Source organism: Carassius auratus, unplaced genomic scaffold (genome assembly GCF_003368295.1).
Source record: "Carassius auratus strain Wakin unplaced genomic scaffold, ASM336829v1 scaf_tig00005557, whole genome shotgun sequence".
Taxonomy (NCBI): domain Eukaryota; kingdom Metazoa; phylum Chordata; class Actinopteri; order Cypriniformes; family Cyprinidae; genus Carassius; species Carassius auratus.
Window position 1 is genome coordinate 34,945 of NW_020523679.1, and position 25,922 is coordinate 60,866.

The 25,922-nt window shown below is 38.5% G+C and overlaps 1 protein-coding gene and 1 long non-coding RNA gene across 3 annotated transcripts; both read right to left on the reverse strand.

Moving 5' to 3' along the window:
- Nucleotides 1-8,653: 8,653 nt before the first annotated feature.
- Nucleotides 8,654-15,424, reverse strand: LOC113070979 (uncharacterized). Of its 2 annotated transcripts, XM_026244331.1 has the most exons (7): nucleotides 14,930-15,424; nucleotides 13,896-13,923; nucleotides 11,238-11,393; nucleotides 10,176-11,133; nucleotides 9,856-10,023; nucleotides 9,556-9,651; nucleotides 8,654-9,286 (listed from the first exon to the last, which is right to left on the reverse strand). In XM_026244331.1, the coding sequence occupies exons 4-7, from the start codon at nucleotides 11,127-11,129 to the stop codon at nucleotides 8,972-8,974; spliced, it is 1,533 nt and encodes a 510-aa protein (XP_026100116.1). In that variant the 5' UTR covers nucleotides 11,130-11,133; nucleotides 11,238-11,393; nucleotides 13,896-13,923; nucleotides 14,930-15,424; the 3' UTR covers nucleotides 8,654-8,971. The 2 variants fall into 2 exon arrangements, with proteins under 2 accessions (XP_026100116.1, XP_026100117.1); XM_026244332.1 differs by lacking the exons at nucleotides 13,896-13,923; nucleotides 14,930-15,424 and having other exon boundaries at nucleotides 11,238-12,230.
- Nucleotides 15,425-20,906: 5,482 nt separating this feature from the next.
- Nucleotides 20,907-22,602, reverse strand: LOC113070977 (uncharacterized). The gene is made up of 3 exons (XR_003280011.1): nucleotides 22,484-22,602; nucleotides 22,141-22,374; nucleotides 20,907-22,058 (listed from the first exon to the last, which is right to left on the reverse strand). It is a non-coding gene; the product is annotated as an uncharacterized LOC113070977 (long non-coding RNA).
- Nucleotides 22,603-25,922: the final 3,320 nt, after the last annotated feature.

A 25,922-nucleotide genomic window follows, 5' to 3' on the forward strand; every position in this document is an offset into this window, starting at 1 on the left:
CCCTCCTCTTCACTCCTCTTCACTCTGCTGACCCACGACTGCACACCGTCACACAACTCCAACCTCTTCATTAAGTTTGCAGATGACATGAACGTGATGGGTCTCATTAGCAACAAAGATGAGGCAAGAAATCACAGCAGCATCTCTACTTCTTCCGCAAACTGAGAAGAGCCTGAGCCCCGCCCCCCATCATGTACACCTTCTACAGAGGCACCATTGAGAGCATTCTGATGAGCTGCATCACTGTGTGGTATAGCGCCTGCAAAGCGTCCTGCCAGAAGACTCTGCAATGCATAGTGAGAGCAGCTGAGAAGATCATTGGTGTCTCTCTCCTCTCCCTCCAGGACATTTATGGAACCCGTCTCACCCGTAAAGCCCTCTGCATTGCAGGTGATCCCACACACCCGTCACATGAGAGACCAGGACCAGCAGACTGAAGGACAGCTTCATCCATCAGGCTGTCAGGAAGCTGAAATCATTCCCGAACTTGCCCCTAACCCCCCCCCCCCCCCCCCCCCACTTTCCCTCTTCTGCTCCAGGCACCACAGAACTATGACCCACCCCAGATCACACATCACCAAGCCCCCCCCCCCCCCCCCCAACACACACACTGACATACGTTGGCATGCATCAGTCACTTTGTACAGCATTGATCTGCTCACTACCTCATTCAGCATGGAACTGATGGAACTGACATCATTCTATCATCTCATCAGTCAGTAAATAAAATAACTGCTCTTGAGCCCTTTGTCTCTTGAATCATATTGAATAAGCCTTTTTGGACTAAAAATCTTTTTGTCTGCACTGTTTGTTCACTTTACTGGTTTGCACTCTATTTGCCATGTGCCTTACATTGCTTTATTTAACTTTATTTTTATTTTTATTATATTTTTTTACATGCCCTCATTGTATAGTTGTATCTTACTGTTAGTGTTATCTTTATGAACCAAGGGTCTGAAAGTAAGGCAATTTTGATTCTCTGCATGTATGTACTGTACATGTGGAAGAACTGATAATAAAGCAGACTTGACTTGACTTGACTAAATGGTCTCTCAGTCTAGTTCTGTAGGCTACACAATCATGGGGAAGACTGCTGACTTGACAGTTGTCCAAAAGATGACCATTGACACCTTGCACAAGGAGTGCAAGACACAAAAGGTCATTGCAAAAGAGGCTGGCTGTTCACAGAGCTCAGTGTCCAAGCACAATAATAGGGAGGCGAAGGGAAGGAAAAGATGTGGTAGAGAAAAACTGTACAAGCAATAGGGATAACCACACCCTGGAGAGGATTGTGAAACAAAACCCATTCAAAAACGTTTGGGAGATTCACAAAGAGTGGACTGCAGTCAGTGCTTCAAGAACCACTACACACAGACATATGCAAGACATGGGGTCCATCTGTCGCATTCCTTGTGTCAAGCCACTCTTGAACAACAGACAGCGTCAGAAGCATCTTGTCTGGGCTAATTTTTAGAGCACTTCATGCTTCCTGCTGCTGACCAACTTTATGGAGATGCAGATTTCATTTTCCAACAGGACCTGGCACATGCACACAGTGCCAAAGCTAGCAGTACATGGTTAAAGGACATTGGTATCCCTGTTCTTAAAGGGGGGGGTGAAATGCTATTCCATGCATACTGAGTTTTTTATACTGTTAAAGAGTTGGATTCCCATGCTAAACATGGACAAAGTTTCAAAAATTAAGTTGTACATTTGAAGGAGTATTTTTGTTCCAAAAATACCTCTTCCGGTTTGTCACAAGTTTCGGAAAGTTTTTTTTCGAGTATGGCTCTGTGTGACGTTAGATGGAGCGGAATTTCCTTATATGGGTCCTAAGGGCACTTCTCCCGGAAGAGCGGGCGCTCCCATATAGCAGAGCAGAGACATTCACTGATCAGAGCGAGAGACCGAAATGTCACAAAAGAAGTGTGTTTTTGGTTGCCAGGGCAAGACAACCCTGCACAGATTACCAAAAAAAAAAAAAAAAAAACGGCATTAAGGGACCAGTGGATGGAGTTTGTTTTTACAGAGCATCAACGGAGTTGTGCAAGTGTTTTTGTTTGTTCCCTGCATTTCAAGGATGCTTGTTTTACAAACAAGGCCCAGTTTGACGCTGGATTTGCATATCGTTTATTTCTAAAGGATAATGCAGTCCCAACGAAAAAGGGTCACGATCGTGTGTTGGCACCGCAGGCGGTGAGTACAACTGCTTCAAATATCTCTGTGTAGTTAACTTAGCTATCGGCGTGTAAGCACATCAAGTAAACAACATGCGATGTTGTCATCAAACTGCACTTTCCACATGTACACCTTAAAAAAAAAAAAAGACGACATAAAGTGGAACTTTATTTTCCAAAACCGCTAAGCAAATATATACAGTTTCAATACATACCACATAGAGACGTCCTGCTTGTAGTCACTGATGCTGCTGCTCTTGTTAAATTTCAACCTCTGGATCTGATTCTGGATCATAAATATACGGCTGAATCTGACTGTTAGCCATGGTTTGTTTTGGATGATGGTTTTTTTCCTCACGGTAATGCCACAGCTTCCAAACGCTCTCAATGCAAAAGCCTACTCGAGCTCGTGATTCTTTAGCTCCGCCCACACGTCACACCCCAAGGCGCTCGTGTTTTTCCGGGAAAAAACGGTACAGACTATCTTACTCTTATAAATATAATAAAACTAAAGACTTTTTGGAGTTATGAAGGATGCAGTGCTACTCTATAGGTACTCAAGATTAACAGGATATTGAGTGAAAACGAGCATTTCACCCCCCCCCCCCTTTTAATTGGCCAGCAAGCTCGCCTGTCCTTAACCCCATAGAAAATCTATAAAGAGGAAGATTTAATATGCCAGACCCAAAAATGCAGAAGAGCTGAAGGCCACTATCAACTTCTCTCATTACCCCTCAGAGCAGTGCCACAGACTGATCGACTCCACGCCACATCACATTGCTGCAGTAATTCAGGCAAAAGGATCCCCAACTAAGTATTGAGTGCTGTATATGGTCATACTTTTCATGTTAATGCTTTTCAGTTGGCCAAGATTTCTAAAAATCCTTTCTTTGTATTGGTCTTAAGAAATATTCCAATTTTCTGAGATACTGAATTTGGGATTTTTACAGTGCAGTGTTCAGTCCTCTGCGGTCTCTGCTTGGTTGAGGCAGCGTGTTTTCCTGCCATTTGTAAGAGTCTTATAAGCAAGAATTGCAAGTAATTTAAAATTATTTTAGAAATTAAAAAAATCCCAGACAAGCAGACGCTGTCCCTTACTCTTTTATTTTTAGTGAATGAAATATCAGCCTTGTCTAGTGTCCAATGTTAGATCAATCAATCTTTTTTGGCACAAGTAGGCAGATACACTGGTCAACATTTGAAGTGGATCAAAAACCTTTCATCAAAGTTGTTCTTAAAACCTGTAACCAAAATGTGTTCTTGTCTAAGGAGAACTTAGATTAACTTTTTTGATCCACTTCAAAGGGTTGACTATTTCAAGCTTGTTTATTACTGCTTTTTCACTTTCTCTAAGGTGGAGCTTTTAGATTGATCTTTGAGACATTTCAATATGACTATAGGCGTTTAGCCTGCACTGGCATTCTAACATTTTACATTTAATAAGAAATTATCAAATGTATGAATGAATAAAATTCACACAAAAATAATTTGCATTTGTTTTCATTGTCAAAGGTTACATTTTATGATGTATTAGGAGGAATTTTATATTAGACGTCAATATTGCAGTATATTTTAATGGGTCAATTCACCCAAAAAATGAAAGAAAATTAGCATTTAGAAAAATTAATCTAGCTTGTGCTCACTGTTGTAAAATGGAAGCAGTTACCGGGAGCATGACATATGAGGTCAGTGTTGCACATGCGCTGGTGAATCTCATAAAGCATAGGAAGTAAAATGTTCTTACTTCTGCAAAGGAAAACCAGTCTCCTCTTGTCTTAATCCCCTGACATTCTTCTTTACATATCCTTGTTTTGTACTTATAATTAGTGAACGTTGTTTTGATTTTATGTTTTGAATAAAAGTCGTGGGGCAGCGTTGACAAGTTTGTTTTCTCCTGGATGTGTGAGCTGTGCGATTTCCAATATGTGTGTGTGTCATTAAGCAGATCATTAATACAGAACGATAACTAAGGCTCTAATGCGCACCAGCACACCAGTATATGTGTGTATTGTAAGAGCTAGATGACAAATGATGGTGTGTGATGTCATGGTAGTGGTGTCCCAATCCTTAGGGGAATATTTTCTCCCCTTAACACTCTGTTTCAAGGGACAAAGGGGAAGGGGCAGAGGGGTAAGGGTAGGGCAAGGGGTATAAAATAGAATTGGGATTGGGCCTTAATCACCAGCACCTGTTCACAATACAATCATTTAATCACCAGCACCTGATCTCATTCACTCACCACCACTTAAAAGCACACACCTCAGTCAACAGCTTTGTCTGATCTCGTAACTGCATAGTGGGAATCTCCCTTTTACAAGTTATCTGCATTGACTCCTTTTACTTGCCTCTTTACCTACCTCTTTGTTAACACAAAACTCTTAAGCTGTGTCCCAAAGTTGAGTGTACACACTTTGAAGGACACGGACTTCGAAGACAGGGCCCCGTATTCATAAAGATTCTAAGAATCCTCTCAGAAAACTCTTAATTTAGCTTAAAAACTTTAACGTAGGAGTCTTAGCTTAAGAGTGATTCGGGACGGATCTGAGAGCAACTCTGAGTAAGGAAAAGACAAATAACTTTCATCTTAGTGAGGAGGCAGGGTTGAGCCCGTTGCTATGTATGACACTATCTTTTGAAGACTGTGATTGGTTGGATGTCCAAGAAGGAAAAAAAGAGTGATTTTAAGTATAGACTGATTCATCGGGCGCACGTGCCTGGACCTAAGTTAACTTCCGGTCTGTGTTGTGTATATCGGTCTGGCTGCGGTGCCTTCTACAAATGCAAGTCAAGGTGATGAGTAGACTGAAGTTGGGCTCAGGTGGTTGTGCTGTGGGATGTGTTTCCCATACATTTATTTATTTTTGCAGACTCGCCACAATTTTAAAACTGATCGATTTTCAATCAATTAATCACCTTTATTTATATAGCGGTTTAAAAAAAATACATTACATCTAAGCACTGAACAACATTAATTTGGAAAACAGTGTCTCAATAATGCAAAATGATAGTTAACGTTACGTACTGCACATTTAATAATAATAATTCCTTACATTTATATGTTTAAATACCTCTATGTCTCGCGCTTTATGTCTATGCTTTAAAACATCTCCTGCTGGCAAAGAATGAATTTTCATTTTCATTAAGTCCGCCTGATCCACGCAGCAAACATATTTTGTTATCAAAAAATATCTACTCTGTTGTTATTGATTCTATTTGGAAGTCTACCGGAAGTTAAGTTAGGTCCACAAAAGCGCACATGCGCAGTAACGTTTGTTTAAGTTGTTGCCGTTGAAACCGTCTATAGGATTTATTCTAATTCTCACTTTGAATTTACATGCGTAATTTTTCCTATTTGACTGTTCTCTCTGTTCTCACACACACACACACACACAAACATAAATCTCTAAATCCTTTTTTTTTTTATTTACCATGCTTTTAATTTCCTATAAGGTATTTGATTGGCTTAGAATGATAAAAATTGTTCCACTCTTTCCAATTACAGTGTTTGCTTACAGGGTTTTAATGCAGTTTTTGCATTACAGGGTTTTAATCTATCAAACATAGAATCACAACCAAGAAGGGCGAGAAAGCCGAACTGGACAGAGGAACAGTGTTCACTGTTAGCCCAGTTAGTGGATGAACACAAGGCCATTCTTAAAGAAAAATTTGGGCCGGGTGTCACAGCAAGGGACAAGAAGCAGACATGGGAGCGTATAGCACAAACTATTAACGGTTCATTCCCCCTGCTTGTGCGCACCTATAAGCCTGCTATACTCATAAATGCAGTTTTTTGAGCCTGCAAGGTGGGAATGTCCAGTGGAAACGAAATGAACTGCAACACAATAAGTTGTTCTGAAAGTGCTGTAATTGTTTGTGTGTTCACTCTGCTTACAGAAGGTTGTGACAGACCCAAATCATCACTATTGCATTGTTGCATTTTCCCAGTTGCCAAATATCGTAATGTAGTGATTACTTTAATTTATATATTAAATTATATTACATTAAATTATTATATAATCTATAGCGTTTTATTAACTCACTGTCATCCATTGTCTGCAACACATTTCTTCTGCCTCTTCGTCTTTCTGCCATTTTCTCCTCTGCTAAAGAAACTCTTAAGCCTCTTAAAAGTCCTCGTCTGTGCTCCTAACAAATTTGACCTTAAGACCTCTTTTAAGGGTTAAGATGCTTTCTGAATTACTTTTTTCTTTACTAGGATTTTTTTCTTTAATTTTAAGAGTAAACGCCCACATTTCTAAGAATTTTCTTAGAATTTTGTCACTAGGAGCTACTTTTTGCATTAAGAATCTTTATGAATACGGGCCCAGGTCTCCGTGCACAATGGGCCCTCCGAATTGCGTGAGATGCTCAGCCTTTGCTGGATTTCCTAATTCGCCACCAGAGGTTCCCTATTAGCGCTCTGACGCATAGCAATTTGAGCTAATCCAGGAGGCCCTGACAGTGCTGCTGGATCTTGTGAGAAGTGAACCCCAACAATGAATGGGTGCCACAATCCAGACCCTGGTGTTTGTCTTCTGTCACGCGCTTAACTCAGAATCAGTCAATTTAGAGTTAATTAAACCAACTAATTTCAGCTGTTCTGTAACCGAAGACTGAGAGTTTCCCATCTCAGGGTAAGTCAACTCAGAGTTCAAGTTTAAAATCAGAGTTGGTTAAACCTCCTTAGTGAAATGGGCCCCTGGTCAACCCACTGTCTGTAAAGAGAACCAGTATCAATCCAATTCATCAACACATAATACGGATATACTCACCTAGGGGGTGTTCCAGAAAGCAGATTATGTGACTTTACCCAGGTAAGTTTAGGAGTAAGTAAGCGGAATAACCTCTGTTTCAGTTCCAAAAACGGAGGTAACTTTCTGGTTATGTAAGTAACCATAACAACTGACTCCGGAGCAGGTTATGTTGCAGGGTTTGTTTCAGAGAGGTTTCCGAGCATGGCGTGCCCTTTTGATGAAGCGCGCCGAACATATTCTTTGTACTGCACTGCACTTTTTTGATACGGGGAGTTTTCTCTTCAATGTGGCCGATGCAGAGCACATGGGAAAGGCAACAGTGTGTAGATCCGTTCGTACAGTATGCCTGGCACTGAAACGGTTTCTACACACTTTTGTACAGTTCCCTGGCCATAAACCTGTGCGCTTTATTAAAGAAGAATTCCACAGGGTGGTAGGTTTGCTCTCAGAAACTGTCATCTATTGCAGTTAAATTACATTTAATACGTTTATTTTGACTGCACACACACACATAAAGGCTACACAGACTTCTTAAACTTGTAATTAATCTTAATTTCATTGTTCCCAAACATGATTGGGTGCATTTATGGCACCCACATTCCTATTAAAGCTCCATCTATCAATGAGGGAGATCTTTAATAAGAAATCTGTGCAAATCATCAATGTGCAGGTAATAGCTTTATTTTGGCTCCTTAATATTGGCGTTACAAATAATAAACATATTGCTCTCCACCAGTAATATGTGATGCAACCCACCTCATCACTAATGTTGAGAAAAAGACAATTGTTCAACTTTGCAAATTAACAAAAGAAAGGCAAGCATACTTAAAATGTAATAAAATAAATAATAATAATAATAATAAAAAAACGTATGCATTTACTCAGGTTTATTCAAGTCAGGTTTTTTCCAAGCCAATTGTCTTTCCCTCGCATATGCAATATATATATATTTTTTCTTCTCTTTATAATGGGCTTGAACTCCTCATAAGCCAACATTAAAACCTCTAACTCCGCTTCTAAGAAGTACGCGGCACGTGACTTTTCACCCCTTGTTTCCATGGTGACTCCTGAATTCGGCGTTCCATTGAAAATGCCTTTATATGTTCGTCATGTGTGCACATTAACTTGAGGTTATTAGCATTAGGTTGATTAAACTAACTCGACACAGATGTTTTGAAACCGACATACCCTGCACTGTAAACCCAAATTAGTAAGCAGAACTCAAAAAATTTGATGTAACTCGTTGCCTCAAATTTTTTAAGTTAATGAACTTAAAAATTTAATTTAAAAAAAAATTAAATATCTATATTACATACTACATAAACCTTTTAATTTCAGTTAAATTAAAACATGTTATGAAATTAACTGAAATAGTTTTAGTTACAGTGACTTAAAATTTAGCTTTCACATACTCAAGACATTTAGTTAAAAACACTTAAAAAAAAAATTTCACAAAGAGCCACTTTTAAGTTGAATGAACTCATTATTTATTAGTATCTTTGTCTTTGTGTTTTAAGTACAAGTTACTCAAACCTTTTAAAACACAAGACTCAAAATCATATGAATCAAAACTAATTTTTTTGATGTAACTCGTTGCCTCAAATATTTTAAGTTCAACAAACTTAAACAGTTTAAAATTACAGTGTGCTGAGTTCTTGTCCTTTCCTATTTAACACTTCATTTAAAAGACAGAAAAAAGGTGCACCATGATAAAACCTGAAAAACTGATTAAGACCACATCTCGGACATTACAAATTCACAAACCTGCATGAACTTTTACAAAAACATGAACCATTTAAAACTAAATTACATGCATTGTTACCAAGTACTACCCAGCTGTACTTAACAATTGTAAAGAACAAGAGCTGTTTTAAAATCACAAATAACATTTAGAAATGAAAACTGCACATTAATAAATGCACACTGTGCACATTTTGGGGGGAAAAAGTGCAAAAACCTTTCAACCATTATTTTCACAAATTGTTTTTACATTGAACTACTGAGGAACTGCCAGGCCTTAGTAATTTTTCCAATACATTTCTACATACACATCAAGTCATTTTTGAGACTCTGTAACTTGGGTGACAGTTTACCCTCATCAAGACCAAGCAAAATCTTTTGAATGAATTCAAAAGTGTTGGTCAGTCCCCTGGGATAGTTGAGGTGTAGTGCATAGATTAGTCCAAACATTACCAGGAAGGCATCAGCAAATCTGGAGAGGCTGCCCACAATCTCAATTTCGATGACAACAGAGATTTTCACAGGCTGGAAGTGAACTGGACTTGTGTCATTATCTTTGATGACTGTGAGGAGGGCCACTGCAACATCTAAAAGCTCTGGCTCATCAGATGTGTCCTGTAAAATAAAATGGATATTAAAGCAAAAACAGAATATCTGTCAAGCCAGCCAAGCTAACAGTAAACAAACGTTGCAAGAGATTGATACTATGCAACAAAAAAAAAAGCGTAAAAAATAATCTAGAACTAAAACTATTTTACAGTGGGGTCAAAGAAAACAAATCGCACAAACTATTTGGTTGGAAAGACTGAACAAGAGTAAGCATGTATGTATTTATAAGAACTGTTTAGTGTGGTAATGTGATATTTCTTTTTTTAAATACTCACCATGCAGGTCCTTAAAAACCCAGAGACGTCCTCACGTAGATACACAGGAAGCGCATGAAGAACAGTGACACGTTTGGTGTGTATGTCATGAAACTCCTATAATGATAAAAACAGAACTGTACATAACTAAACTGTAAATTCTAAACAATACAATCAGATATGCAAATACAAAAAAAAAAAAAAAAAAAGGACAAGTTGTAGTGTTCAAAGCTGATTTGAATCATCAACATTTTCTAATGTTTTCAAACTTTAATATTTTAATTAAGTTTTAGCCTACAAAATGTACAACAATATTTTTACCTGGTCATCATGGATTCTTAGGATTTCAGTTAAAGTATCTGATGTCTTCCCGGTTCTGGATGCTTTCTGTCTGAACAGGGTCATCAGTCTAGGAAGATGTCGGTCAAGCTCAGAGTAGAATGTGTTGGGCAGGTTCTCGTTTGTAATCCGTTGGAACTCTGCATACACCTACATTTTAAAACAATGAAAGACAGAGAACACAGCCATGTTCATTATGTGAACCTGGTTAATCTACTACCCCCTCACAGAAAACAGCCCCTGAATGTGGTACATGTTATCAAGAAAGCAATAACAGGACAAACAGTGTTACCCCACATTACCTCAGATTCCATTTTGAGTGCAGGCCAGAGTTCCATGAGCTCTTTTACTGGTGGGCATGTCTTCACTATGGTCTGTCGCCGCAGAGCAAAGGTGGTTTGCATCATCTTTTTTATAAGTGGTAAGTTCTTCTCAGCTTTCTTCATTTCATCAACAATTTTCTGTCTCAACTGTTCAAGAGTTGAGGGATTTTCTCCTTGGGGAAAGTTGGGCAAAAAGTTTACTTCTGCTCGTTTGGGTCTTTTAATATTTGAATGTGAAGATTCATTGTCAGGATTCATTGCACTCCTTTTTCCAGCATTTACAGTGATCTCTGGACATCCAGCCCTTCTCATCTTGCTCCTATAGTTCCCCATCTTAAATTTGAGGCTATTTTTCCACCCATTCCAGCCAGTCTGAGATCCTGCTTCTTTCAAGCAAGGATGTTTTACCACAAGAGCCTCAGCTACCATTGCTATCTCCTTATCACTGGGATAAGCCTTGTAGCCATACATCACAGATGCTAGCTTTTCTAAAATGTCATGTTTTATGTCTCTAGTTAACTGAAGTTGCTTGTTGTTCTTCTCAAATTCGGCATTACCTTCCCGAAGTCTCAGTTCAACGTCAAAAGAAAATGTGGGAATTGGAAAAATATGTGAAGGCCATCTTCTCCCACGTTCTGAGGATGATACACTTGACATTGTTTCTGTTGATGCAACAGAGCTGGAATCTTGCTCAAATGACACATGCACAACAGCTTTCTGTGGCAACTCATCAATGTCAGAGAGGGAAGTAAGTTTTCCATCAAAGTCAGGGTCTTCATATTTTAAACTGAAGTCAAGGTCTATTTCCAGCTGTTCTTTTATAACAGCAATCAGTGCATCAACAGAGGCTGGTCGTGAACTAAGTTTTAATTTTCTAGCCCGGTCTGGCTCAACAACACGAAGGATCATGGCTTGTGGAGATAAAGCTGCCATTATGCTGATGGAAATCAAAAGATTGGCATGTATAAATACTTATTAAAATACACAGATTATATACTGCACCGTAATAAAAATAGTAATTGATTCATGAAAAATACTCACCACTGGCTTGTTTTATTTGTATGAATCTCTTGGGTGTCAACAGAAGCGAGCCTTCTACCTCGTATGCAGAGAGAGGGACTGAATCGTTTAAGTCAGACCTTAGGTGGATTGACAGACTTGTCTGTGAAGGTGAGAGCTCATAGGATCCAAGATGTTCTGAAAACCAGGACTCACAATCAGAACAAAGGAATGAAATGGTGCTATTGACAAGGTAAATGTGTTCTACTCTGCAAAACCTAGGTAGTCCACCACTCTCTCCGACAGACAAAAACATTCCACAGACATAGTCTGTGCCATTGATGGTAACCTTTGATGTCTGGTATATTGTGTCACTAGTTGTTAGTCTTCTGATGTGTAGCTGAGCTACTTCTGGTAGAGCTGAAACCAGAACAGAGTCAACACTGGACGCTTGTGTTTCAGGGTTGAAAAATGAAGGGGCAGCAAGATGGTATGCCATCATGTGTTGGTGTCTGACTGCCATTGTCTTCAAAATATTTTTGAAGTTTTGAGCGTCATGCACCACTCGTTTAAAAAAACGGTGTTTGGCCTCAAATCGCATTGTCCAAACATGCACCAGGGGCCCAAAGCACTTGATCATGGTGGGGTAATGCTCCACGTAGTGATGTTTAGGACGAAGGTTAAACTCTGGGAACGTTTGCAGAAGTACTTGCTTATGATCACTGATTTTGGACTGAAAATAGTCTAAGGTTTCATCAGTAAATGATGGGCATAATGCTAACTGCACTACCTCTTTCAGTTCCATCAAAACTGTCCATGCACCATCACCTTCTGGTACTACACTGCCTACAAGTAATGGAAGCAGTCGGAGCAGAGTAGCATTTTCATGTCCATTCCCTCCTATCGTTCCTCGAGACAAAAATGTTTTGGGAATTGGATGAGGTCTATCCACTTTATCAGTGTGCTGATATGGGAATGATGCAATCTTTTGGTTCAAATACTCTAAAGTGAAGTACTTCATCCGGATCATAGTCTTAATGCAGAAAGAAAGCTCCACAGGAACTATTCCTTCCAGAAGATCATGAAGTACATCTGGAGGAAAGCCTGTGATTGGATGAAAGTAATCCAGGGAGTCACGCAAGACACAACTAGCTTTAACACCAAAGTGGTTGGAGCAAGTGTCACTTTCCAGAAGGTTTTGTACATGAAGGTCATGGCTGTCTTTGGTTCTTTGAGAAAACTGCCTGGCTTCAGTTGCTTTAAACTGTTCTCTTGTGGCCAAGCAGAATCTGCAAACATAGCCTTCTTTAAATGACTCCACAAAGCCACTTAATCCATGGGCGGCTAGATTGTCAGCAGAAACACAAAAGATGGTACCTTTGACATTGCGACCAGCTCTTTCAATAAAGACACCATCCTGTTCAAGAATATGAACATCACGTAATAATGGAGCAAGTACAGCTGCATACCCATGCTTATGGATGTCTGTCACTTTTGCAAGCAATGCTAGCTGTATATTGTGTAAAGTTGATCTGTGTTTTGGTGGCATATTGGCAAATGCCCAGTAAACAGCACAAAGTTTGTGAATTTTACATGATGTGCCAAGTGGGTTGGCAATTTCAAGATCATCAATATATAGCTGGAGGGGTAAAATGAGATCACCGGTTGAAAATAATTCATTTTCAAGGAAATAAGAGCCATTGCAACATGATGCATATTGACCAGAATTGGTATTTGGATCAGTAATTATTTTTAGAATGTCTGTGTTCTTAAACAACTCCTGAATCATTCGAAGGATAGGAACATACATTATGGAATGTCCAAGTTGCTCCAGCTGATACTCAATTGGCATTACACATGGATAGTTGTGCTCAAAAAAGATTTTTCTGCGCTTCGATGTGGATAACTCTGCACAATTAGAAGTACTAGTAAATATAACATTAGAGTCCATAACTCCACTTACAACCTCATCCAGTGCAGATTCTGCCAAATTGCAACCATTTCTCTGCAATATATCTTGAATTTCCTTCTTGATCAAAGGCTGCGATAAGAAGCAGACCTGATTTAAATGCTCCACTATTTCCTGGGTAGCTGTGTTTGAGACATGGAGGATTGCCTGCATCTTTAGAAATAAGGAAGATAAATTCATTCTGAGATCTTGTTTTAGTTTGTCAGTGTCACACACACCATCATCCCCCAATGGATCCTCATCTATACCTGAAGGTTCTTCATTCAAATCACCATCAACTGCAGGAATACTGGGTTGAGCAACTTCACTGACAATGTCATTTTTAAAGTCTGACGAAACACTTGCTTGGTGTGATCTACTTTTATGAGAATTGAATGTAGAGTACACATTAGTGGTAAAGCTGCCATCCTTATATGGGCAAGCCACTGTTTCATGATTTCTTAAATGCCTTCTAAGATGGCAGAAGACAACAGATTCAGAAAAATGCTGCTGAAATGGGCATAAAGGGCATTTAAACAACAGAGACTGCTGACAGTGTTCTGCACTACTGCCAAATTGGTGAGTGTGACATCTTGCCAAATGAGTTCTAAGACTATTAAAAGTCTTAAATGTACACATGCAATAATTGTAGATGCATGGAAGGGGGCATACACTGGAAAAGTGGCTATGCTGCAGTCTGTAGTGCTTAAATATTTGCAGTCGTTCAGTAAAAGAAGCTGAACACAACTTACACTGCCAAATCATATTGAAGCCAACAACCTGAAAGAAAAACAAAATTAATGTTAGAAAGTGTATAGCTCCAAAAAAGAAAAAAGAAAAAAAAACAGTTTAATTATCCGAGTACAATTCAACAAACAGGTTACATGACCATGACCAGAGAATACAGCTACCACTTGAGCTGCACGATTAATTGTTAAAAGATCTCGATTGAAACTGCAATATATATTCTGAAAGATCATAATTTACATGGCACAATTACGTTGTTACGCCAATAGGTGCCGACAAGTAACGTTAACCATTAAATATCAATTTTCACTGAATAATTTGTGAGAAATTTGAATTATTTATCCAGTAATGAAACATGTAAAAAGTTATGTTGATGTAACACCAAACATAAAGGGGACTACTATATAATAGACAGTTGCAGCTGTTAAATATTAAGCCGGAATGTGATAGTTGTGGGCCACAGTGTTTTATATGTCAAAACAGATGTCATCAGTCAAAACTTGAACGCGTAACAGGTCTATATCATTTTACCATATTAGACTTAAAATATATGAAAGTGTTCAGAGGATTTCCAGGCACATTTCTGCAATGGCACGTGCTCTCCAACTCCCCAAATTGCGTATCAGTGGCACATCACCTCATTGGGAAAAGTATTTTTTCCAAGTTATACAGTGTTTTTGCACACCAGACAAAATTAGTAACTAATGTTTATTTTTAAATCGCGTGTCTAATGTCTTTAAATAAAACAAATGGAACGTTAGGCAAAGTTACATTGTCTCGTACGTTGTGCAAGCGGAAATATAGACTATGATCCGTTCGAAAATGATATAGAAGTTAACTAATGTGTAACATATGCTTCGCCCGTTCGCCGTTCATTTTTTTTTTCAGGCCCATTTCATCAGTTATTCCTTGCAGGACATCCATTACTTTTGGATGTAAATATACGTAACTGGTGAACGCTATTTAAAGTTTTTTCTAGACTAAACTGTTGCAACTGTTCACTAGATAAGCGCCTATTTAAAATGCATTTAACACTTACCGTGATAACTGCCGACAACTTGAAGCTGAGATCCTCCTCACTCACTGCAGTATTTTGTGGCGCCAAAGCAAACGTTATCCAAGCGTTGCGCGCTCCCACAACGTCGTAAAAGTCTCACACTGACCTTGGAGCACGTTAGCCGCGTAAGCCAATAAAATAACGACCCTTACGTCAACGGAAAAGTTTTTTAAACAAACATTTTTTTTACTGCATGTGATAAAGGCCCATTCTATATATAATACTGTATATATAATAGATATATAATATATAATATAATATTGTATTTTGTGCACACATTAAAACAGCTGTTCTGGTTAGTGTTAACGTTTGTGTATGTAAAATTTGTAATATTTATGTAATATTTTTCTTGCAAAATAATTTTTAAAGCTGAATTCATGAAGACACAAGCTTCATTAGTCAAATGAAGTTTTTATTTTATTTTAACTTATTTATATGTATATAATTTAATTAAAGGTGACAAATTGCTTCACCACACAGGCGCGCACACACACACAAAGTTTACTAATGTCATATGCAGACATCATGTTGAAACAACTAAAAAAATAAAAATAAAAAATAAGTAAAGTTAAATTATATTCCTAAGTGACACTTACTTAATGAGCAAGTTGTTTCAGTTAATCAAAAATAATAATTTTAAATCACTCAAAAACTATTAAAAAGTCACACAAACCCAAACTACTTGAGTTAGTAGAACTTTTTTGGAAAATTAAGTTTATACTACTCAATCAGTTTAATTATTTTGAGCATTTGGGTTTACAGTGTGAGTAAGCAGGGGCATGTTCAAGTTCAAAATGGTGCGCAATGTTTTGCTACGGTTTCCGGATTGAACGTCATGTTTCCTGGAAACAGTGTTTTTTTTTTTTAGTTTTTTTTTTTATCTTTTTATTAAATCTTTACGATACAAACAATAAGAACACACAAATAGAGTCATTAATACAGAAACAAAAAAATATATAAAAGAACAGAGCCAGGGGGAGTTTCAAATAAATACATTAAAGATAGAGCATAACTGAATGGTTTTAGCAGCCTTCTTATTTTTTGAATAATGGATGGAATTGATGTACTGTTCCGTCTCCTTACCAAAAGCAATAAAAGAAGGTTTAGAATTACTAAATTTCGCTTTGTGAATATGATATTTCCCTAAAATGATCAATAGATTAACTAGGTATATTTCTTTCTGTTTTTTACTCTTGTTATCATGGAAGCCAAACAGTACATTTTTCCAAAACAAAGAAAAATCAGCAATAAGATTAACAGAAATGTATCGGGATAGATCTTTCCAAAAAGTGATGGCATAGGGACATTGCCAGAACAGATGTACCATTGTTTCTGGACCTATTCAACAAAAAGAACAGTTAACACATATGTGTTCAATTCGGTCTGATTCAAAAGTGTTAAGGAATTCAGAATAATTCATCAATGATCCACTATCATTTATTAATTGGGAAACTAGAATTATGTTATTATTGAACCAAGTCTTAAAAAAATAAGGATTTATTCTTGAATAAGCTAATTATTCCAGATGAAGCACCTATGTGGGGAGAAATTATGTTTGTAAATTAATGACCATGCTAAGAGCATTTGTTTATGGAATTTAGATAAAATTAAGGGGATTTTTACTATTTTATAATCACATAAAAGTAAGAATTCTAGACCACCAACCTTAGAGAAGATATAGTTAGGTATAAAATTCCATGTAGATGTGTGATTTTTTAGAAAATGCTTTATCCAATTAATTTTAAAAGTATTATTAAGGGTTGTAAAATCAAGAAAATTAAGACCACCACGTTCAAAGGTGTTCATGATAACAGATTTTTTCACATAATGAGTCTTGTTTTTCCAAATAAAATTGAAAAGTGACTTGTCAATAGAATTAGAGAGATTTTTGTTGACGAACAAGGGGATAGCTGCATATGTAAGACGGGATAAACCTGCTTTTGTCAACAATACTCGTCCTTTCAAGGATAAATCCCTCTGCAGCCACTGATTTAGCTTTTTCTTTGTCTTATCACTAATTGTCAGGTAATGGTAAGGGAGGAACTCAGGTGCAGACAGGGATTCTCAAACAAAGGGTTTATTACAAAAAGGGGAAAACAAAACCCACGAGGGGGAAAACACGGAGCAAGGTAAGGACTAAATAACTAAAACAGGACTGGACTAACAAGATAAACAAGGACTCTAAATACTAACTATAAACAAACACTCACGGTAATACAAACACTTCTTAAGGAACAATCACAGAGTGGAACAATCACAATCACAGGTACGCAGTTGAGGTACAATCACAATGACACGACGCAAGACAGAGCACACTTGGAGACCTAAATAGGGGAAACAATCAAGACACGACAGGTGGCACAGATGGGACAATCAAGACACGACTAGGTTAACAAGGGGGGCGGGGCAAGGGAACGAGACAACACAAGCACATGGCCCAAAGACAAGGCCATGCGCTTGTACACAAAACACGGGTCTGTCATGATCCTGCCTCAAGACTAGGAAAAATCAAGGACACGAGGGCAGAATCATGACACTAATCAAATTAAAGTTTACAGAGCATCTCTCCTCCTCATTTTTCATTATAGTAATCCCTAGATAAGTAATCTTATCTTAAATTGGGATGCCACAGATCTGGGAGGTGTCGCTTTCTTTAAGGGAGAAAAGTTCACACTTCACACAGATTTAAGCAGAGTCCAGAAGCTGCTGAAAATAATTATATTGTTTTGATAGCAATTGGCACTTGGCTGGCATCTTTTAAAAATAGTGTGGTATAATCTGCTAGCTGGGTGAGGATAACTTCTCTTTCCGCAATTGAAATTCCTTTTAAAGTACTATTTTTAATATGGTTGGAAAGAAGTTGAGAACATAAAATGAATAGATAGGGGGAGGCAGGGCAGCCCTGTCGAATGCCTCTTTGCAGCTCAAATCTAGGTGATGTCCCATTTTTAAGTCTGATAGAGCTATTGCCTTTGCAGTACATTGTTCTAACAGCTTTACAGAAAAAAACACCAAAACCAAATTTCTCAATAGTTTGAAATATAAAGTTATGTTCTACTGTGTCAAAGGCTTTATAGAAGTCCAATAAAAATATATAACTATCATCAGGAAATAAAAAAATGAATAATCAGTTATATCTAAGACAAGCCGAATATTGTTTGAGAGGTGTCTTTTTCTCATGAATCCTGATTGGACCTCATCAATAATAGGGTCAAAAACATTGTTTAATCGTTTTGCAATAATTGAGGCAAAAATTTTGTAGTCTGTGTTCAGTAATGAAATAGGTCGCCAATTATCTATAAACAGTGGATCTTTATTGGGTTTGGTGATTAACGTAATTAAACCTTGGGTCAGCGAGGGGGGTAAAGAGCCTTTTTCAACACTTTCTAATATTACTTCAAGTAGAAAAGGAGCTAATTCTTGTGTAAAAGCCTGATAAAACTCTGCAGAGAGGCCATCAACACCAGGAGATTTGTTAGTTTTACAATGTTCAATTGCAAATGTAATTTCCTGCAAGGTAATAAGGTCATCGCAGAGTTTCCTATCATCTTGAGAGATTGGAGTGATGATAAGAGAGTTCAAGAATGTAGTGGATGATTGATGGCAATATTGAGATTTATATAAATTACTATAGAAGTCCGCACAGAAAACACCTATGCTCTTCGGATTATCAGTTACAGTATTATTGATATTAAGTTGCTGGATTAAATTAAATTTCCCATGATATCTTTCTAAGCCAAAAAAATAGGCAGAGTTCTGCTCCCCTTCTTCAATCCACCTTTTCCTTGACCTTATAAAGGCACATTTTGCTTTGTTAAAGATCTCATTTAGTTTAAGTTGTTCTGAAATTAAAGAAAGTCGTTCCTCTTCAGATATATCAGCAGGGTCCTTCTGGTACAAGGAAATTATTTTAGAGACCACTCTTTCTTCCTCCAGTTTACGTTTTTTTGATAAGATACTACCATAATTCCTCAAATATTGGCCAGTTTTAAATTTTAAAAGTTCCCAATTGCTACCAAAAGCATTCTCGGACTTTGCTTTATTCCAGAATTTCACTATTAGATTCTTTATATCTGATTTTACTACATCGTGTTGCAGGAGTGAACTGTTTAGTTCCTGGAAACGGTTTGCACCGGTGTGCAACGGGGTTTGAGATGCGTTTTCTCTTGTTTGGTAGGTGTGTCAGAACTGCAGTCCAATCAGCAGCAACATGTATATAAAGCATGTGGTATTAAAGTGAACTCGCACAATGGCTTCAAAGAAAATAATGTGTTCGTTGCAACTCGATATACACAACAATTGAGGAAATTAGAAGACATGTTTGTCGTAAGTTTTATTGTAAAAATATAGGATATCAACATAATGATGGAGATGTTTATATTTTTAGCTTCATTGCAAGTGTATGATATTTGGTATAGAAATAAACAATGGATTTCTTCACAAAGAAACCAAAGAATGGCCTTTTTTTTTTTGCACAACGCTTTTTAAACAGAAATGGTGGTGCGTTGAACACACTGTTCTGATGACGCAAGCGTTGCAACTATGGCAGCTGAGAAGGCCATTCTTTTTGTTCGTTGTGAAGAATTTTCGGAGCCATCTATTTAGCCCCACATACTGACTTTATTTGTAGTTCATACGGTTTTAATACCCTGTGTTTTCTTTCTCATTTTTAGGAAAAGCACTTAATTACCATTGTTTATTTCTATATGTCATACACATGCAATGAAGCTAAAAAATATAAACAACTACATCATTATGTTGATATCCTATATTTTTACAATAAAACTTGTCTTCTAATATCCTCAGTTGTTGCGTATACCGAGCTGCAACGAACACATTTGTACATTGTTTTCCTTGAAGCCATTTTCGTTCACTTTTAATACCGCGTGCTTTATATAAATGTTGCTGCTGATTTGACCGCAGTTCTGACACACCCACCAAACGAGAGAAAACGCATCTCAAACCCCTTTGCACATCTGTGCACGCCGTTTCCTGGAAACATGACGTTCATCCCGGAAACCGTAGCAAAATGTTGCGCACTGTTTTGAACTTGAACATGCCCCAGGTTTTGGGTTAATCAACCCAGAATTCAGGGTTAATCAGATGGTAAATTAACCCAGCTTTCTGGAATACACCCCAGTATCTCCTCCTGCTTGCTTATACACCTGTTTTAATAAACATCATTAAATATCATTAACCTTCTGTTCCCGAGTCTGTGTGTTACAATTACCAGGCCTGGTAAGCGATTAAATTTAATTAATTACATGATGTGGTGATACATTAATTGAATTAATCACATGTCAAATTTGGAGAAATTACTCACAAAATATAATTTAAAGTCATTGTTGTGTAAAGCATCAAGCATTACGAAAAGTATGTTCAACAAGTAATTGATGACAGAATTATCATTTTTGGTTGGGTGAGCTATAACTTTAATTTCTTTTAACTTTAATTTAATTCTTAATTATATTGTTATTATTATGAAAATATGAAATTATGTCAGACCGGTTCTGAAACAGATTAGAACCTGGCTGTCAGGAGCCATTTCTGCTCTCCAGGACTGCTTTTTACAGACTGAGTGGAGCATATTCAGAGAGGCTGCAACAACTTGCAACTCCATCAACTTGGAGGATTATATGTCATTGGTGACCAGCTACATCAGTAAATGCATTGATGACTGTCCAGTCTCTCCAGTTCTGTCACTGTCTTCTGTGAGTGTTGTGTTTGTTTGGTGCCATGTGCTCTCTCTTATGTCTATTTTTAACCCCGCCTATCTTGTTACCTCATCATTGTTTTAGTTGCTCCACCTGTGTTTCTCCTTTGCTCCCGGACTCATTTACCTTCACTCCACACACCTGGTCACTCAATCGCATGCACTCACACACACAGCTGTTGCCCATTTTCATGGACTATATATTCTCGTCTCACGAGAATCTGTCTGGCTAAATTAATTGTGATTTGTTAATTGTTGCTCGTGTCTTGCATTTCTACTGCTTCTGCCCTTGTCCTGGTTATCTTGTCTGTTTTGTTTTTGCCTTGTTGGCTTTTGTTTATTAAAAGGAGTTTTTTCCCCTGCATTTTTGACCCAGACCCTTCTTTGGTGGTCCTTACCGGCCCGTGACAGATGACATCAAATACTCCAACGACAATCACTACACACACCAACCAGAAACCATGGATGACTCTCCCTTCAAAACGGCTGATAAGGCAGCACTAAGAGAAGCAAGGGCCAAACTGTCTCAGGCAATCAGAAAAGCAAAGTGCACATACTCCCAGAGAATCCACAACCAGTTCAGGGACAGCATCAACACTCTGCATATGTGGCAAGGCATCCAAACCATCACCAACTACAGGTCATCACCACCTGCCTGTAACCTCCCTCCCAGATGCACTGAATGACTTTTATGCACGTTTTGAGGCACATAATGACACCATTGCGAAGGAAGTTCATCCCACCTCCCCATGATCACATACCGTGTTTCTCCAGAGATGATGTGAGGAAGACTTTGAGCAGAGTTAACCCACGAAAAGCTGAAGGACCAGACAATATTGCAGGCAAAATGCTCAGAGGATGTGCAGACCAGCTGCTGTTCATAGACATCAGCTCAGCATTCACAAATTGACACAGACACAAAGACTTAAAGGAGTCATGGTGTTCATTTGCTTTTTTTAATGGCAGCAGTGAATATATTAAATGAAACAATTATAAGGCTGTACACTAAACATGTTATTTATCCACAAAGTGTGCAGCTTTTGTCACTGCAGTGTATATTTCTTGGCTTCTGGAAGAACATTTCCAGAGCCTCTTGAAATGGCCAATTTATTGAGATCTACATGCATGCAGCAAGTTTGTCTCCTTGCAGTCTATTGTGGATGTTTGTCTTGACCTGCAAATGCATTAACTGTTAAATGTGATAGCAACATATAGCTAAAAGCAGCAAATCCTATTGTGAAAAGTTTGTATTACCCTGTTTATGGTTGAGAAGTCCCTTTCACAGTTTACACTACTGACTGGGAACGTCAGAGCAATAGAAGCCAGCAAGCTCACAGTTGGGTACAGGACACTAAACTCCTCATATTTTGAGGACAATATTTCCAGCTGTGTCTTGTTCTGAAAAGGTTAAAAATGATATTAGTAACAGAATGTAGTGTTCATGATAATGTCATGTAAAAATGTCACATTTGTAAGTTACCTTAAGTGGACCTGAGACCACTTGCTCCTTGAAAGAAGCCCATTCTTCAAGGACTGCTCAAAATCGACACATGAACAAAACTTCTCTACTAGTATCCTCAGTGTAATCATCATTGTGTGTGCAGTGTCATCAGGGGGTGTAACTGCTTGTGGACCGAGTATTCCAAATGCAGCCACAATTCCAACCTCACAGAAATGTCTCTCGAGATGGGCAATGAGGCCATCCAAATATCACCTAATCAAACACATGGGAAATGTCAGTAAATTATTAGTATAAATGAAACTGTGCCACAGTTATATTTAATTTAGATCAATAATGTCAGAGAAAAGCCACATAATCATACCGGTGATTAAAATATTTGCCAGTACTGCTGTCTTTCTCCTGCATTACCCCCTCTTTTCCCTATTTCCTGTTCAGCAGAGATGTAGAATGCACCCAGTCCTGAAAGGACTTCTATATTTTGGGTCAACTTACTCAGGTGTGAGCCAGGTTGATGACCACCAGAATCGTTTATGCCCTTTATTAAGGCCAGGGTGACAGGTACCTGGAAAGATAAGCATATTGACTAACTCATGTGAAAATATTAATTGTGGTACCCTATAAAACAAACAAAAATAAATAAACAAACTAAAATATAGAAGTTGAGCGGAATTATTTAAGTTACTTGGTCTTTGATTGCCAGGAACATGACGTCCTCCTTTTGGAAAGGCTTAGAGAGGCATGCCAGGTGAGGGAGCACGTCAGCTTGCAGATGAAGGGCGGCAATTAAGCGATAGGTGGTACCCTGATAGCAGTGTGACATTTGCGGGTCTCTACTTCATCTGCCAAGGCACCCAGTACAGCAGTTATGTTCCTTAGGAGGTTTGCTTCATGTTGAGAGAGCCACTTTGTGTCCTTTACTTGCTAGTCAATGACAGAAAGAAAAAAAAAAACAGTTTAAAAAAATGAATATAAATGCAAGTAAAATATTCATATTTTTTAGGCATAACTTATTTACCTTAACTTTCAGCTCACACACACCGAGAATCTCTGCAGCGGCTTTCAGAGAAGCAGAGCGGTTTGCACTGTTTCTGAAGTACAGGTGCAACTGTTCCAAATGGTCTCTGAATATAGCCATGTAAGGCACCTCTTCAGATTCATCCTTACAGGCTAGAGCTAGCCTATGTGCAGCACAGTGGACACTTAGGGGCCATGGCTATTCCTCTGATAGCTGTTTTACAACTCCACTTTGTCTTCCTATTAAATACATTTGTTTATTAATTTAACAAGAAACAAATGATTGGAAATAGTTGAATTATTTACAAAAAGAAGGTTATGACACCTGTCATTACAGCAGCACCATCAGTTCCAAGGCCAAAGATTAGGTGTGTTGGTATGCCCTTTGTGTGAATAATATTTTTAGTGCTGCCACTATTGAATCTGCTTTCCCTTCAGTAAGGCAAATCAGATCCAGGAATTGGCAGAAGACCTTACCCGCATTGTCCAAGTATCTAATAAATGATACATGTTAAGTTTTATTGGTCAATGAAATGTTACACTTTGAGTAGATCTACCTCAGGTGAATGTCTAGCTGTTTTCACTCAGATACATCTGTGGTATCATCAATCTCAAAGCCTATGGCTCGTGACTGAGAAATATCCCTCAATATTGGCTTTTCAATGACAGTTGCCAAAATTTCAAGCATTTCATAAATTATTATATGTGAGCTTTAGTTGGCGCTTTTGCAAATCTAAAAAATTGAAAAAATGCTTGACAAGTAAATGCATTATCAATTCTTTAACAAATTTTATGCAAGAAACTTTCAATTACTTGTCAATATAGGGATCACATAAGACAAATATGTTAAAGATTTACAAAAGAAGCTTACATTGAGCTTGTCAAAATAGGTGCATGCAGCCCAAAAGATTAGCTAGTTGCAGCAAGGCTGGATAGTTGGTGTGGGATAGTGTGTGTGGTGGGCATTGCATGCTTTATTAGCCAGTACAAGCACTTGAACGCCCCCACCACAGCTTTAGGTTCCAGGACAACTGTGGGTTCAAATGATGCAAGGACAGTGTTGTCTGAAATCATAATAAAATAAAATGACCTGCTATCAAACTTGACTGGTGTTGACAGGCTGTTCTGTGATGCTCAGATGCCATATGTTTGTCAAGTTTGTCCTATCTCTAGGACTTGCAGGGAGACTCTATAAATGGCCAGGTCTGATTTCCTCTCACAACCGCTTGTTTATGCTGTCTACATATTTACTAGAACCTCCCCGTCTATTTATGAAGTGAACTCGAAGTGAGGAGAGATGCTGATAAATAGTCAATGGATAGAGGTAAGTCAGCGATATTTATACTATGGGATTGATTACTTGATTATGGTCCACCTGTGTTGGTTAGGCTAAGTATCTTGTGCGCTCCTCCCGAATCGTATTAATAAAATTACATTTCAATAGAACATTCCTTAAACCAAAAAGAACACTTAAATAATTTCCTATTATCTATGTCATATAAATTTTTTGTCCGGGAGGGTAATGCTTTGTAAAAGTTAAAAAAATGTTGAAATTAGATATCTCTTAAAAAAAAAAAAAAATTCAAATATTTTTTAAAATGTTTTAGATGAGAACCCTGCTGTCACATTTATTTATGTATGCATTTAGTTACTGATGCAAAAAACTACTTTCAATCCAGGTCAGACGGTGGGTGGTATTTTAGTATGCAAATTTATTCAAAGAATATAGGAAATGAGAATACAACTCATAACTTGCAAACAGATTAGTAAGGATCATCAGAAATTTGAAAATCCAACCACTCAAGAAAACGAGCGTGCAGCGTGCTCTCATTCCAGCCACACGCCGCCGCTAAAGTCTGGAACTGGATGGCGTAATCCGTGACAGAGCTCCTCCCCTGAGTCAGACGCGACAACTGGGCTGCCGCCTCGTCTCCCTGAGCTGAGCGATCAAATAACTTTGCCATCTCTCGACTAAAATCAGTGAAGGTAGCACAACAGGGAGCCCGCGATCTCCATACGGCAATTCCCCATTCGCGGGCACGGCCCGAAAGAAGTGTAAGGACGTACGCAACCTTGGATTCCTCATTTGCGTAACGCCGGGGCTGCAGAGAAAACACCAGCGAGCACTGGGAGAGAAACGCTTGACAGGCGTTAGGATCGCCATCATAGACCGGCGGATTGTTGGCATGAGGTTCGGACTCGTGGGCCATACCGGTGTGAAGAATGGACCCCCGGTTTGTTGCCTCTCGCTGAAGGTCGTCCACCCGTGTGAGGAGCTCGGAGACTCGGGCACTGAGAGAGTCCACATCCTGCGCGGTGGTGTTGAGCTGGGTGGCATGCTGTCCTAACAAAACTCCCTGCTGCACGAGAGCCGAGCGGAGTGGATCAGATCCCGCTGAATCCATGATCTGGTCAGACTGTTCTGTCAGGAGAAAATGGGCAGGATTCAGATGCGGGTTTACCGGGGCTTTATTTAAAGCAGAGGAGGCAGATCAGATGAGTCACGTTCACAGGATTACTCGTAGTGACTGGAAGAATAGTCGAAGCAGATGAATCAAACCGATGAGTAACGTTCCACAGTTATTTGTATGACCACTGAGACCGGAGGGATGACACTGAAGCTTCCAAGAGCTCTGCGCTGGGGAACAGGGGGCAGAGAAAACAGCTAAACACACTGGAGCCTGAGGACAAGACACGACAGAGGTGAGTGCCAAGAATAGCTAGAAGATCGGAGCTATTGATCCGAGTAACAACAGTCTGACAATAGACATCTTCTTCTTCTTCTT

Bases quoted from the DNA above. Each gene is read 5' to 3' on its own strand.
- LOC113070979 (XM_026244331.1), bottom strand. From the start codon at position 11,129: ATGGCAGCTTTATCTCCACAAGCCATGATCCTTCGTGTTGTTGAGCCA. The intron at 9,652-9,855 runs GTAAAAATATTG...TTATCATTATAG, and splicing joins TAAGAATCCATGATGACCAG to GAGTTTCATGACATACACAC. The intron at 9,287-9,555 runs GTGAGTATTTAA...TTTATTTTACAG, and splicing joins GGTTTTTAAGGACCTGCATG to GACACATCTGATGAGCCAGA.